General features: G+C 36.3%; 1 protein-coding gene across 1 annotated transcript; it reads left to right on the forward strand.

Annotated features, from left to right (window-relative positions):
- The first annotated feature begins 11,792 nt into the window (after window positions 1-11,792).
- Window positions 11,793-12,167, forward strand: LOC106070417 (60S ribosomal protein L35-like). Its single transcript, XM_056009755.1, is given in 2 exon segments — window positions 11,793-11,869; window positions 11,872-12,167. Coding segments are annotated over 2 exon segments (369 nt in total). The 5' UTR covers window positions 11,793-11,796.
- Window positions 12,168-16,635: the final 4,468 nt, after the last annotated feature.

The raw sequence follows: 16,635 nt of genomic DNA on the forward strand, positions 1-16,635 counted from the left end.
CACACGCACACACATACACATACATACGTACATGCATACATACATACATACATACATACATACATACATACATACATACATACATACATACATACATACATACATACAAATATACATACATTATTTATTAGCTTATACGTCGCCCAAATTGAAACCTCAAGAAACACGCAGGGGACGCGAGGGGCTGGGTTCGAAGACAGGACCATCCAGCTGACAGGGGTGCATACCACATTGCCAGGCAGACATACGCAAATCACCAAAACAATAATGCTATGCGTGATCAAGCGGGTGTTTGGCGGTGACTGTGATTAATATAATAGTAAACATGCTACATTACTTTCAAGAAGAACATTAAGACCTACCAGTTTAAATCATTTTTAGATTAGGTTGTCATTTTAGCTCTCGTGTTTATGTTTGTAATGTTATCTTAGCGCCTTCAGCCTACATTTTGTTTGTTGACAGCACTTTATAAATAAAATTATTATACACATAAATGAGCCTTAATAGGCATGAATTCATCATTAATCAAAATATCAGCATTGGAAAATTTAAAACGAGGTCATTTGCGTCTGTCTGTCTGTCTGTCTGGTACAAAGTTTGTACACTTTATTTCTCCCACACTCATATACTTAAAGACATCCTATTCACTGAGCTTATGGAGGAAGTCAAATCCAAGGGCCGCCCAATATTAATGTCTGCTAGTAGGACATGAGAACCACTCGCATTAACGAAAGTATGTGTAAGGAAATAGCCCAAGACCGGACAGCATGGAGACAGACTGTACGCGTTCGTACGATCCTCGCCGAGAGCAAAAGAAAGGAAGCTGCCTTAGTGAAGAGAAAGAAAAAGAAAGCTGCCCTATCAGCTAGCCCTAAAACAGATGCATATATATACATGCACGAACTGTGGCCAGAAAGCTTAATTAGTCACACCAGATTCTGCGCCGTCTCAAGGCGAAATCAAAGCCAGTTACTCATTTGGGCGCATATATATATGGTTATATATTTATTTATGTATTTATTTATACTCTCGGTTCAAGTTGAAGTTTCGTGCAATTATTCATTTGCTTAGTGAAGACAAGAATCAATAAATCAAATTAGCCAATTAGTCAAATTCATTATTGGCAATCAAATATTGTGTTTGGTATCAAATATGGGAAATAACTTCTACACAATTGAGAGGTTGTTAGTGTTACACTAGTTACGCTGAAATTTTCTATTGTTGTCAAACTGAATTTCCATTTGATTGGACCAATAAAAATTATCTATGTATCTTATTTAGTAGTAAGTGCGGAGTTCTTCCCCTTGCATAAACTTTGTGTTTTTTTTTAAAGGATTTTAAAAATATTTTTGTTCTTATATATTTAAATATACTAAACGAAGAAGACAATACATCCTAGACCAGGGGCTCTCAGCCTGTGGGTCGCGACCCCTTTGGGGGTCGATTGACGATTTGCGAGGGGTCGCCTAAGATCATCGAAAATACGGATTGTTATTGTCTATTCTTCTATTGTTGTATGTGTGTGTGGGGAGGGGGACGCGTCAGAGTTGGGGATTGTAAAAAGGAACGCCGGGAATAAAAGGTTGAGAACCGCTGTCCTAGACTGTATATGCATATATGAGGTGGAGATCAGGTTTCTATATGTAAAAGTGAACAGAAAGCTTGGGGAAAAAGGTTGAAATCCAAGATGTTTACAATGTAAAGGGCTACAGGATTACAGATAATTAACCGATTTTTAAAAAAGCAATTATTGTACTTTTTACACTAAAAATGCAATCGTGATAATTTTTTAATCTAATTTATTTTTTGTTTTATTTATGTATTTTTTTTTTTCTAAAATGATTACTTCCTATATAATAATTATCTCCCTTCTCTTGCTCTCGCATCAGTTTAAAGCGGCCAATGATACATTTTGTTAAACTCAAATCCACAAAATAAGAAGTTGACATTTGAAAAATATCAACTCGCTTTAAAAAAAAGAAATAGCCATCCTTATAAAGCTAATCAATCAATCAATACAAGTTGACAAATTATGTGAACTGAGCGTGACTTCTTAATTTTTTCACAAATTACATAACACAAAGTTTTTCCCAAAGCTTATGTCAAACTGCTGTCTGTCTGGGTGAAATTCTTTACAAGTCATTTCTTCAGCTTGTCATTCTTAGATCAATTATCACAATTATTTTGTCGATGAACATACGTGAATAAAAAAAATAATTAGCAGCTTTTTTAAGCAATTAGTCGTTATTATATAATTTCGTATTTTATAGCCTGATAATACCCCGCGGCCCGCGAGTCTTAATTTACGTATCATTGATATAGTCACTAATATAGTGTATAAGAAATAATTAAACAAAATAATAATGTTATAATTAAAGGGGATGCGTGAATATAAAATATTATTAATGGAGCTAAAAATTGCTAATCGACCTAATTAGACTTGTAAGTTTTCTGTTCGGCGCATGCGTGACGTTTCGGTCGTGTCTAATGTAAGAAGCCCGCGATATCGAGCTTCTAGGTTAAGTCGCAGCTTTAGCGAACGAATGTATGTAAAAATGATTTATCAAAACAAATTTGAAGGTTTATTTGATTAAAATATGAAAGGAATTGGCTATATTTAATATGTTCATGTGCGATAGTTTAAAACTATCTTTGCGATGAGTAGATCATCTTAGAATTGAATTTGATCTAGATCTATTAGTTCTAGGTTTTGAGAGGTTAGAAGTTCTGCGCAGGCGTAACCTTTCGGTCTTGTTTAATGAAAGAAGCGACCGATGAATGGGATATAATGAACGAGTACACGTCTCAATAAGGAACGAATTTATGTAAAAATGCTTTTGAAACACAAATTTGAAGGTTTATTTGATAAAATAAAGAAATGAATAGGCTATACTTACCATCTTCCTGAGTCAAAGTAAAAAAAACTCTTTCCAAGTGAAGTTCTTAAAATTAGATCTAGATGGAAGCTTCGCTCTTCGCGTGCGTGACCTTTCGGTCTTGTCTTATGTAAACATTGCTATATGACCTAGATCCATGAAATAGTAATACTATGATAGAGTTAGTCAAGTTTTTTTTTTCTCTTTATGAGTGTCTTGAGAATTCGGTATGTGAGACTAACATATGACTGTAAAGCCTGCTTTCATAAGTACTTGAATAGCTCAATAGGTGCACGATTTGTGAAACATAAGGAGGTCAGATGACTTGAAATATAACAATGGCTCAATAAGGGAAAAGGACTGCCATTGGTTACGGAGTGGGCAAGGGGAGATAATCCAGTGAACTTTGGTGAAGATTTTGAGCGTTTTTTAGCGGCCCCCGAAAGGGGAAAAGACGCTATTAGTTTTGTGCGAAATGTCTGTCCGTCTGTCCGTCCGTCCCGTTTAGATCTCGTAAACTAGAAAAGATATTGAAAATCCGACATCACAATATTTTAGACCATTCAAAGTTCTGATGCAACGGCTACTTTTTTTTTCCTGAAAGCGAAAATTCTAATTTTTAAAATCAATTATGCATGCAATTTTTTTATAAGAAAAAGCTAATTAGTATGCATTATATGTTAGACTTCATATAAAACGAATAGTAATCTTATAAACATCATTTTTGTGAACATTTTTTCTATATAGCGGAATTTTTTTTTTTTTTTTTTTTGAGGATTCGAATATGAGATTGAGCCTTTTCAAAACAATTAACTTATTTAGTTCGAACCGAGGGTCCGGGTTTGAATCCTGGTGAAGACTGGGATTTTCAACTTCTGAGTCTAACCAGCTCTAATGAGTACCTGACATTAGTTGGGGAAAAGCAAAGGCGGTTGGTCGTTGTGCTGGCACCCTCGTTAACCTTAGGCCACAAAAACAGATGAACTTTACATCATCTGCCCTATAGACCACAAACTAGTTAGGCCAGGTTCACATCTAACTTTACATTCACTTTCACGTATCCTTTGATCTGCGGGGCGGTTGGGGCACTACACAAGATCTGTTAACCTTCTTTCTCCATTCTTTTATCTCATTTGTCTTTGATATAATTCATTCGGATGTTCTTTCTGAAAATATTGAAGCCTACCTGGGTGGACCACTGGTCGTGCGGTTTGCGCGCTGGACTGTCGTTTGGATTTATCGACGATCGAAGGTTCAAACCCTGCCTGCTCCCATCCCCCGTCGTCCTGCGGGAGGTTTTGACTATGAAGTAAACTATCTTCAACTCTGAAGGATTATCCGAATTATGTAAAACATTTTACTTCGTGGGCCGATTTTGAGTTTGTGTTTCCACACAAACTGTCTTTTGTAACCTTGTTTTTTTGGTCATTGTTTTTTTTATTTAAGAAATTCAAAGGTTAAAGAATCGTATTTAAAAAAAAAAACCCATTGATGTTGTTAAACGATACCCAGATACTTTTTCAGAGACATGATATGTATTCAAACTTTCCACTACTGTAAATAAGTTTTTAATAAAATGTCAAAGTCGCAGACGATTTAATAGTGCAATACAGTCCACTCCTTGATCCATATCACATTGAAATGAACATCCACAAATGATCTTTATCATGATCTTTCCTTATCTTTTTCATCATCTTCATCATCATTAACATCTACCTAACCATCGTCTTTATCATTATCATCTTAATTATCATCATCGCTATCATTTGCATCATCAATATGTTTATCATCATCATCTTCTTTTTCTTAATCATATTCATGAACATTATCATCCTCATCATCTTCTTTATCATGATCATAATTATCCCCATCATCTTCATCATCGTTATCATCATCATCCTCATCTTTGTCATCATTATCATCATCTTCATTATCGTCTTGTTAATTATCATCACCTTCAACATCATTATCATCATCTCATTGTTTTGATTCGTTTGCTTACGGTAGCTGTAACGGTTCTTGTTACAAAATTTCTCCACTCCTCCTAGTTAGCAGCTGGTCCACTCCTCCAAGTTAGCAGCTGGTCCACTCCTCCAAGTTAGAAGCTGGTCCACTCCTCCAAATTAGAATCTGGTCCACTCCTCCAAGTTAGCAGCTGGTCCACTCCTCCTATTTAGCAGCTGGTCCACTCCTCCAAGTTAGCAGCTGGCCCACTCCACCAAGTTAGCAGATGGTCCACTCCTCAAAGTTAGCTGCTGGTCCACTCCTCCAAGTTAGCAGCTGGTCCACTCCTTTAAATTAGCAGCTGGTCCACTCCTCCAAGTTAGCAGCTGGTCCACTCCTCCAAATTAGCAGCTGGTCCACTCCTCCAAGTTATCAGCTAGTCCACTCCTCCAAGTTAGCAGCTGGTCCACTCCTCCAAATTAGCAGCTGGTCCACTCCTCCAAGTTATCAGCTAGTCCACTCCTCCAAGTTAGCAGCTGGTCCACTCCTCCAAATTAGCAGCTGGTCCACTCCTCCAAGTTAGCAGCTGGTCCACTCCTCCAAATTAGCAGCTGGTCCACTCCTCCAAGTTATCAGCTAGTCCACTCCTCCAAGTTAGCAGCTGGTCCACTCCTCCAAATTAGCAGCTGGTCCACTCCTCCAAGTTATCAGCTAGTCCACTCCTCCAAGTTAGCAGCTGGTCCACTCCTCCAAATTAGCAGCTGGTCCACTCCTCCAAGTTAGCAGCTGGTCCACTCCTCCAAATTAGCAGCTGGTCCACTCCTCCAAGTTAGCAGCTGGTCCACTCCTCCAAGTTAGCAGCTGGTCCACTCCTCCAAGTTAGCTACTGGTCCACTCCTCCAAATTAGCAGCTGGTCCACTCCTCCAAATCAGACTAAATCGTAAAGCGAACACAATCCCACGATCAACGCTCGACACTTGTACAACAAAATAAAGAAACTAATAAGCTTTGTTTTCTTAAAACTTATCAATTTATAAATAAAAACAACAACAAAAAAACAACATAGCAATAATTTTAATTACAATTTCATCTATTTGTTTTTTAATCCTTAACTTTAAATAAATGCAAAAAAATATTTTTAAAATGTATAATTGTTTCGTTTACACGGAGAGAGAAAAGGAAATTCACTTTTTTAATGTATTGCTATAAAGATATTCATTTAGATGAGAAAAAAAAGAAGATTTTACTCTTTTTGAAAGTGATTGAACATTTTTTCATCATAGCGTACTTCAAAGTATTAAATATATTTTTATTTACCCCAAGAAGAACTAAAAATGAATACAATATATAAAAAAAAATATTTTTACAAATTCTTATGTAACAAAGTTAACCATCATGAGCTAAAAATGTCTATAAATATATCAACACTAAGGAAGTGTACGCTATGAGAGCCGGAACAGGATTGAAGACAGATCTCTTCAGAAATTGTATTACCTGTTCAACGCTGTACATCAGCATGGTGCGCTTAAATCTTTTGTTCTCTTTTCTCAATTTAGGTAATCTCATTAGGGTGACGGCTAGCAACAGGACACAGCTGGCTTTACTCTCGACTACCAACTCAACATTAGTCCAGGAAGAGACCTGTGAGGGCCAGTGTGGACGCCAGATGAGGTCGCGTTGCTCCTGCAATGAAATGTGTTTCGAAGACAGCAGCTGCTGTCCAGATTTTCTCAGCAAGTGTGAAGAACTGAATAAAAGGTTGACAAAATTGAGTCGGACTTACGTCTTTCCAAAATTCATGTGCACCGAAACCAGAATAGTGATCATTTCAAGTTGTATAAGTAATATTAAGGTAAACGACACAAGAGGCGTACTGCACGTGGAGGTAACAGAAGACAAAGAAACGCTTTATGAAAGTACAGACAATACCAATTTTTTCCCAGTCGTTGATCTAGCTACGGGTCATACATTTCTTAACTGGGACATATTCATGTGTTTTTCACACCACTATTCAAAGCCAATCATCTTAGATGCTTACGTTAAACATGTAACTATTCAAAAAATGAATTCCATTATTTATACACTTTTGTTGTACGAAGATCTACGCTTTGAATTCCCCAAGCCAACACAAACTTTTCTGTCAACTTGCGAACAATTTTACGAAGATAGTTTTAGCTCAAATATATTCATGGGCAACAACTCTACGAATGAAAGTTATTTTATAGATTGTGCAAAGTGCTCTGGACAATTAAATTCTACTAACGGTGATCCCGATTACCTTGTCTCCATAATTCCAAAAATGAGAGGTCTGTATTTACGGTCAGAGAACAAGTCAGACATGTGGTCAGAACTCATTTGCAAAGTTGATTTTGAAATCCAGCCAGTCCAAACTTTGTCCAAACATGTTTTTTGTGTAGTTGTTCATTATACATCATCACTATTCGAAACATCAGACGATTACAGACACAAGTTGGCAGTCACAAAACTGGCATTCAACGTCAAGCATCATATCAACATCCGAGCGGAAAGATTTAGTCACATATTGAGATGTTTCTTACAATATTACGCAAATATCAACATTTTGAGCACATGGCGGTCTCCGCTGTTCGTGCAATCTCGCTTGGTTGATCAAAAAATTGTTATTATTAAACTTCTGATGTATGATTATATTATATTGCAGCCTTTGAATCGAACGGAAAATAGACAATTTCTTAATTCTATTTCAAAATTCAGTAACTTCCTGTACCAAGACGAAATGAGGAGTTACCTACAAGGAGTGACTAAAAAGGTTACCAAAGAGGGATCCAAAGAGGAATCTAAAGAGGGATCCAAAGAGGAATCTAAAGAGGGATCCAAAGAGGGATCTAAAGAGGGATCCAAACTAAGGGATTTGACGAGAATGAGTGACGAGCTACCAGAGCTGGACGAAGTAGAAGAGTTTCTTCCCCTACTAAATGACCGTAACAGTGACATTGTTTGCGCTTGTAGCACGACCCTGGAGGAGATCTATGCTGCAAAGTATCTAGACACTTGGATTTGTCCGGTGCAGTGTAAGTTGGTGACGCCCAGCGACAATACTGGTAGCAGTGATAGCTTAATAAAAATTGTCAGAATGTGTTCAGACGTCAAAACATTATCGGGAACACCTAGTGCTCAGAGTGTACAATTGTGGTTTAGATTTTTAGTAGCGGTGTTCATTAATCAATACATTCATTTGATTAACCTAATCGATAATCTGTAAATTTCCTTCATCTTTACATATCACTTAATCTGATGGACAGTTGGGGCACCATACATGATCTATCGACCGTCTTTCTCCAATCATCCTTGGCTTTAGGCTTTCAAAGAATCTCTTTCAATGACTTTTATGTTGTCTTTGAAATTGCTTTCCTTGTCTGCCTTTCCTTTTTTTGCTGGTATTGATCCTTTAAGGAAGATCTTTGCGAGCCCTGAGTGTTACAGGTTTATATATCGTAAAAATATAAATATGCAAAAATTTTTAAAAAAGTTATAATTATATGAATAATTTCTAAATAAATCATTTATTTACATTTTTAAAAGAAACTCCATCACTGGCTTGTTTCCGTACATTAGCAATAGAGCTTCAAGTCGTCTGTTAAGTTGGAGGTACTTTGTCTTGCTTGCAGCTTTACTTCGTTCTCCAGCATTGTACCTCAGAATCTTGTTCTCAATGTTCTCCTGGTCTCTGAGGAAGTGAGAGATTAACTTGTAGACATTGGGCTGATGACCGTCAATAGACAGCTGAAATGTATGGTAACATCCCTCCACAGCAGGGGTGGGCGAATTACGACCCGCGGGCCACATGCGGCCCGCCGGAGTGTTTTATGCGGCCCGCGGACACCTACTGCAATCAGGTGTACCCACAGAATATACATAAAAAATGCTAATATATTAAAAATGATTCTAAATATCTCTATAAATTATTGAAACTGTCTCATTATAAAAAGTTTCAAGTAAACGAAGATTATTGTTATTGGCTAAACTTCAACACACTGAATCTAAAACACAATCTCAGGCCTCTAATTATTCAATGCTATGAAGAACTGTGTTGAGTGCTTGATATGCTTGGAACAAGATGGCAAGTGTAACAACTGGTGGAGCGCGATCTTTGACTGAGAAAAAGTTTTTTTTTTTAATAAAGAATATCCCAACCATAAACTCTAAACAGGAAAGTTTGCACAAAGCTGCACAAATGTAATTATATTATTGACAATGGAGTACCAAAGTTTAATCTTATCAGAGGTAGGAGATATAATTATACGCACACACACACGCAAATATATTATATCTTTGTGTCTCTTTGACAATATGATTACTTTGTTTTTGTATTTCCTTAGTTAAAAAAAAAAGTAAAGTTCCCCTTTCAGACCTTATGGTCTATAGGGCAGATGATGTAAAGGCCATCTGTTTATGTGGCCTACGGTTTACGAGGGTGTCATGTGGACAGCACAACGACCAACCGCCTTTACTTTTCCCCAACTAATGTCAGGTACCCATTAGAGCTGGGTGGACTCAGAGGCGCCCGAGGATCCCGAAATTAAAATTCCCAGTCTTCACCAGGATTCGAACCCGGGACCCCAGGTTCAGAAGCTTTCCCACTTGGCCACAGCGCCTCCCATTTCATTAGTTACTATATATATATATATATATATATATATATATATATATATATATATATATATGCGGCCCACATTTCAATTTTTTTATGCGGCCATTGATACAAAAAAAGGTTGCACATCCCTGCTCCACAGAATTGTTTGTTTGTGACATTGTCCTGTACTCAATCTCTAATATTCCTTAATGCTATCGGAAATCTTGGAGTCACTCTTCGATTTCCTCTCTGGCGAACAATAGAGTTATCCTTCCAGTAGTAATTCCCTGTAACATCAAGCTGAGCATCATTTAGTCCTTCGAAGGCAGTCTTTATATCGGCAGGTGGAGCAAATGAGATTAAACAAACATTTGACAAGATAAGTGATCGCCATCTTAACCACTCCTGACACAACTAAGTTTGCCATTGTTGCGGCAAGAGACGCCTGTCACGAGTCGAGTCTGTGACCTATTTCGACCAGTTTCTAGAAGCTTGAGTTCAAACCAGTGCAAGTGTCCAGCGTAAACAAGTTAATTTTAGGTATCCAATCAAAGAAAGGGGTTAAGGAAAAAATAGCACACGTCAGCTTCTAGAAGGTCAAAGTACTAAAATAGTTATCTGAGAAGGTTCCATGATTCTGGAACGTACGATCAAAGAAAGTATAAATAAGGGGAAAGTCAGTTAGACGGGTCCTCGCTCGGTCCTCGCATAGTAGTAGTTCTTGTAGAGCGATGGTCCTCGCTCAGTCCTCGATTAGTAACAAGTTTTGTGATATTAGCGGGTCCATTAAGTAAAGTTTTAGTAGTTGAAGTTCAAGTTATACTAAGTGAAGTTTTATGTATCTTTAAGTTTTATTTATGATGTGTCAAGTTGTTATTGAATTAAGAAGTTAATTTGATGTGAAAGTTGAAGAAGTTATTAAAGAAGTTTGAAGAAAATACAGAGAGATGTTTCTTTCTTCATTTCATTGAATTGTCAAGTTTGATCATATAATCCCCGGCAAGTGTGATCGTCATTTCCTATGAATTTATCAACTTATGAATACAATCCTTCGGTACGTTAGTTACAACGCCCCTGGTTTGATCAAAGAAAGATGCCGCAGATAATCAAGATTTCTGATTGTACTATAACACTCATGTGTAACACACACACATCATCCTATAGCTAACCATTGAACGGGGTCACCGCATTTCAAAATATTTTTTTAGCAAGTTAGGCATTTTAAACATTGTCGAAAAAAGAATATTACATTTCATTATATTGTGCCAGTTTCCTCTGCGAATGTGGCCTCCTTTTAGATCTATTAATATTGTATAATAATAGCTTTGTGTCTTTCTGAATATTTTATTAGGTTTTGTCCTACGGCAGGGTTACGATGCAATTACCTCCACATAAGAATGGACATGCAAAACATGTTAAGCGAACAGTCATGATGACCCAGTTGCAACCTTTATATTTTGCCGCGTCTAAAAAATAACTCAGCTTCATGCTACTGGTGGTCTTGTGGAGTAATATTGGAATATCGGAATATAATAACATTATAATAAAATTATATCAAACATCACATGCAGTGCAGTTGATTAAATGCGTGAATCCCATTTTGACGTGACCTACAGGACATGCTAAATACTCATTTTCTAAACATAAAACCAAAAATAAAATCTGATGTGTTTCGGCATGTAGATGGTACCATCAGCACTTCTGGAGATTATCCCAAACTGTATCTTGCCCATCCTGGTCTATACGTACGCTCAGTAAGGCGCCGCTTGAGCTATACTTCTGCTTCAAGTTTGATGTTTTACAGGTCAGGAAATTGGAGCTCTTCACGTTTCACTTTGGTATTTACCAACTGATAACTGATGATATAAAGGATATATGTTTCTGTGGCCCACATTTAATGAGGTGTCATGTGGCCAGCATAACGACCAACCGCTATTACTCTCCAGCCATGGCAATGGCAATCAATCGGAACGTTAAAATTAATATTTCTAGTAACAATAAAAGTAAAATATTCTAATATAACTCGAATACGTAATCTTTACATAATTTGTTATACTTCATGACAAGGGGAATCACTCAAATTATTTTTTTAAACTCTCTCTCTCCAAATTGACGATGCCAACGTTGATTTGACTCCCTTTAAACTAAATTAATTTTTGGATTTATAAACTTTAATTTGTGTTATGTAAAAAGAGCATGCATTCTCCTATAATTTGATACCAAATATAACATTTTCTGATAACAATCAAAAAAAGTTATGGAAGTATAATAATAACAGGATAATGAAATACAAATAAGCGAAAAAAGTAATTCTACCCTTTATAACACTCCTGAATTCTTTTACTGTAAGAGATTTAATCAGAATGGCTAAAGTAAAGGCTAAAGAACTTCGAGGAAAAAAGAAGGACGAGCTCCTGAAACAACTTGAGGACTTAAAAATGATCTTCAAACTCTGCGTGTTGCCAAATTCACTGGAGGTGCTGCGGCCAAGCTTGCAAAAATATACACAGTTCGTAAATCTGTGGCTCGTGTGTTGGCTGTCATCAACCAGACTCAGAAAGAAAATTTGCGCAAGTTCTATCGCAAGAAGACCTACAAGCCTAAAGAGTTGAGACAAAAGAAGACAAGGGCCATGAGAAGAGCCTTGACTCCAAACGAGCTCACTTGTATTAGTAAGAAACAAGCCAGGAAAATGAGATTGAATGCCGTTAGGAAGTTTTCTGTTAAAGAATAAACCTGATAGAACTTTTAAAAAAAGGAGTTGAATACTTATAAACATCATTTCTTCAAAACAAAATATTCATTTATATAAAAACTCATTGAGTGACTAAATCATCTGTCTATATATATAATTTTTTACTTCCCTGAAGAGTTTGGGCGGTACACGAATGTCTAAATTTCATAACAAACATGAGCTGTTGTAGCCTTAATGTACAGTGTGTTTGGAGTTGTGTTTTCATGGGGTCGAAGTGTTGATGATGAACTCAATACTGTAGCTGCAGGTACCTCTACAGGAGTTTTATACAAGTCATCAGGTGGCTTGAAACCCTGTCTCCGCGGAGGTGCCTTTAGACTTGGACTTTCTTTAATTTATGTTCTCTTCACAAGTGGAAGATAAAAGGTGATCTTTTGTTTTATTTATCAACGAGGCCTACAAAGTTTGATCATTTGTTTCATAGTTTGGTGTTGTATCAGAGAACATGTAAGCATCGTGAAAGCGAGAATCGATTACAAGGTCGCCACACTTTGTCATCAGTGTATATATAACAATGAGATGCCCTTGTACCTTAGCGAACTGATTACTCCATATGTCCCCCAGCGAGCCCTGCGCTCAATGGACTCAACGCTTTTAGTAGTGTCACGTTTTTCCCCCAAATGCTACGGTCTGCGGGCTTTTTCAGTTCACGGACCAAAGGTTTGGAACTCACTCCCCATTGATCTCAGACAGACAACATGCTACACCACTTTTAAGAAGAACATTAAGACCTATCTGTTTAAAACATTTTTAGATTAACTGTCACTCTAGCTCTCGTGTTTTTGTTTGTAATGTTATTACAGCGCCCTACATTTTGTTTGTTAACAGCGCTTTATAAATAAATTATTATTATGTACATTGAATAAGCTAAAGAAACACATTGGAAGTCCTCCGGTGATTCACCTCAACTGGATTTCTTTTAAGGGTGAATTTGTTTTGGCCAGTTCACTGAGAAAGAATGAATTAAGAAATTTAAAAAGGAGATGCTATGTTATGAGGCTTGAATTAATTGTGTTTTTTTTTTTATGTATTTCTAAGTCAGAAAGTAAATCCATTTATACAGCAGTATAACTGTTCAACTGTGTGAATGTACACTTTGGTTTCTTATAGTTATAATGTTTTTTGTTTGGTGTAATGCACAAATTGTAAGACAAATTTCCTTACGGATAATAAAGATTATTATTATTATTATTATTATTATGTCTAAAAACAAAATTCCCTATTTCAATATGTCTAAGTATTCCCATTCTACTGTCTGTGTTTGAGCCACTCGACCATGTCTGGACTAAATGATTAGTATGTGTGCCATAGGATTCAAATATGAACCTTTTTTGTTTTGGATATGTTTCTGATGTATGCATTTGAAAGCATACAAATAAAGACAACACTCTTTAAAAAAAAAATAATAAAAAAAAAAGTATGCGTCTGCACTACTTATCCTTTATGTAAATATAATCGACCTGAATATAACTAACGCACAATTATTTAAAGAAGTTCGTGTCATATTGTGCGCATTTAGGCATATGTAGATAATTTCCCTTGCATCTTCGCCCGCTCCATCTTCCATTCTATTCACTTGTCTACAGCAACACCTGATTGTCTAATTCGACAGTTGAATCATTTTGGCTAATCGTTACTTAATATCTTTTTGGTATGCAAAACAAAACCAACAACAAACTGTGAGAAGAAGCAGGCCTATCTGCAACTGACCAAACCTACCCATGCCACGTATGCGGCCGGCTTTTTAAAGCGACGATTGGACTTAACAGTCATCTTCGAGTCTATAGGAAATGAGAAATGAGTTCATCATCGATCACGGAGGAGGTGCTACATTCAGACCGCATGACACCTTTATTAACAGCTTCTCTTGGTATACAAAAAAGTTATGTTGCACGATCTATGAAACCTATGGAGTCGCGGTGGCTGAGCGATAAAGTGCTTAGCTTCTGAACCGAGGGTCCCGGGTTCGAATCCTGGGATTTTAAATTTCGGGATATTTGGGCGCCTCTGAGTCCTCCCAGCTCTAATGGGTAGCTGACATTAGTTGGGGAAAACTAAAGGCGGTTGGTCGTTGTGTTGGCCACATGACACTCTCGTAAACCGTAGGCCACAAAAAAACAGATGACCATTACATCACAAGGTCTGAAAGGGTACTTTACTTTTTTACTATGAAACCTTAGGAGCTCAGATGACTTGAAATATAAGTATGGCTCAATAAGCGAAAAAGGACACCTATCAGTTAAACATGGTAGACAAGGGAAGATAATGCAGTGACATTTGCTGAAGATTTTGGGCTTTTCATTTTTAGCGGCCCCGAAAAAAGGTAAAAACGCTATTAGTTTTAAATGGTTTGTCCGTCCGTCCGTCCGTCCCGTTTAGATCTCAGAAGCTAGAAGAGAAAAGGAAAATCCGACATCATGATATTTTAGATAATTCAAAGTTCTGTTGCAACGGCAATTTTTTTTTTCCGAAAAAAGAACATTTAATTTTTAAAATTGCCAATATATATGCAGATTTAAAAAACAAAAATATTTGCGAGGGGAAAGCCTTGTCAAATAATTTATTGCTAGCTCACTATCGAAAAAAGGTGAAGATTTTTTTTCTTATTGCTAAATTATCTAATTTTGTAAGAAGAAAAAATATTTTTTAGTTTCTCTTTATTACATGTAACATGTTATTACTTTTGAATGTATGCCTAAGGTTAATAATTATTATTATAAAAAATATAAGTGTACGCTAAATGAATATATGGAGATAAGATGCTGTGGCTGAAGGGTAAAGCACTTGGAACCGGAAGACCCGTGTTCAAATCCTGGTGAAGACTCTCGGTGGACCACTTCTGGGGCCGATTTTGAGTTTGTGTTTCCACACAAACTGTCTTTGTGACCTTGTTTTTTCTCTTTTTTTTTTTTACGAAGATCACGTGTTAAAGAATAGCATTAAGAAATTAATGATGATACACTCTAGTTCGATACCTTGACAAAGATCTACAAATGTATTCAAACTTTCCACTACTACTTCTAGAATAAAATGTCAAAGTCTAACACAGTTCAATAGTATATGTACCCGTAGAGTGATAACGTTATCAATGTACTCTGCTGGAGTGAAACATCATGACAGTGAGAGGGGTATGGCGAGGTTATTTACATGTCCACTGGATTTGTACTATTACATACTGTACACACTGTTACTTCATCATCATCAACATCATTATCTTCATCTTAAACATCGTCATCTGTATAATTATCATCTTTATCGTTAATATGCTTATCATTATTTTCTTTTATTATTTTCATCTTCATCATCATGATCATCAGTATCGCCTTCATCATCTTCATTATCATAATCATCATTATGAATATCATCTTCATCATCTTCATAATCATCATCGTCATCGTAATACCATCATCTTAATTATCATCATCTTCATTATTATCACCTTAAACATTATAAACTTTATCATTATCATCTTCATCATCAATATGTTTATCGTCATTTTTTTTTATTTCATCTTCATCATCATGATCATCATTATGCCTAACACTATCTTTATCATCCTTATCCCTGTCATCTTCATCATCATGATCATCCTAATCATCCTCATCATCATCATCATCTTCATTATTGCCATCTTAATTGTCATCATCTTCATCATCATCATCAACATTGCTTTGATTCGATTCCTTGCGGTAGATGTGACGGTTCTTGCTACGAAATCTCTTCCCTCTTCCAAGCTAGAAGCTGGTCATTTCTTTCACGATGTACAGCCAGGTTCTCTCTGGACACTTTCTTCGTGTACCACCTCCCCCCCCCCCCACCACACAGATACTGTATCTTAACTTTTTCACAGTAAGTAGTCTACGTTATGGTCGAAGTATTTCATTTTCATTGACAACTCTCTGGCACAAACATAAAACAGGCTGAAGCGTCAAGCAAAACTCTATTCCACGAGAACTTTCGAGAGTTGTAAAGCAAAATAACAAAGCAACTAATCTTTCCTCTCTTTCAACTTATGAATTTAAAATTGTTAAAAAAAACAAAGCAATAATTTTAATTACAATTTCAACCATTTTTTTTTCAATCCTTCATTAACAAAAAAAAAAAAAATACGAAAAGAAAGAGAAAGATGTCTGTATGATTGTTTCGTGTACACGGGGAGATAAAATAAAATCTTTTAAAATGTGTTGCTATAAAATTTTCATTAATTTAAAAAAAAAAAATGTTTACTCTCCTTGAAAGCAATTGATAAATCTTTTTTTTTTACAATTCGTCCTTCACAATTACAAAAAAAAATTTTTTACTAAGCCCAAAAAGAACTTAAAAATATTTAAAAAGTGAATAAATAATTATATGAAAAAATTCACATTTTAAAATGTTAACCATTAAGAGCCAAACCTGTTTCTAGCTATAAATATATCAGTAGACACCAAGGAACTGGGCATTACGG

This window comes from Biomphalaria glabrata, chromosome 14 (genome assembly GCF_947242115.1).
Source record: "Biomphalaria glabrata chromosome 14, xgBioGlab47.1, whole genome shotgun sequence".
NCBI lineage: Eukaryota > Metazoa > Mollusca > Gastropoda > Planorbidae > Biomphalaria > Biomphalaria glabrata.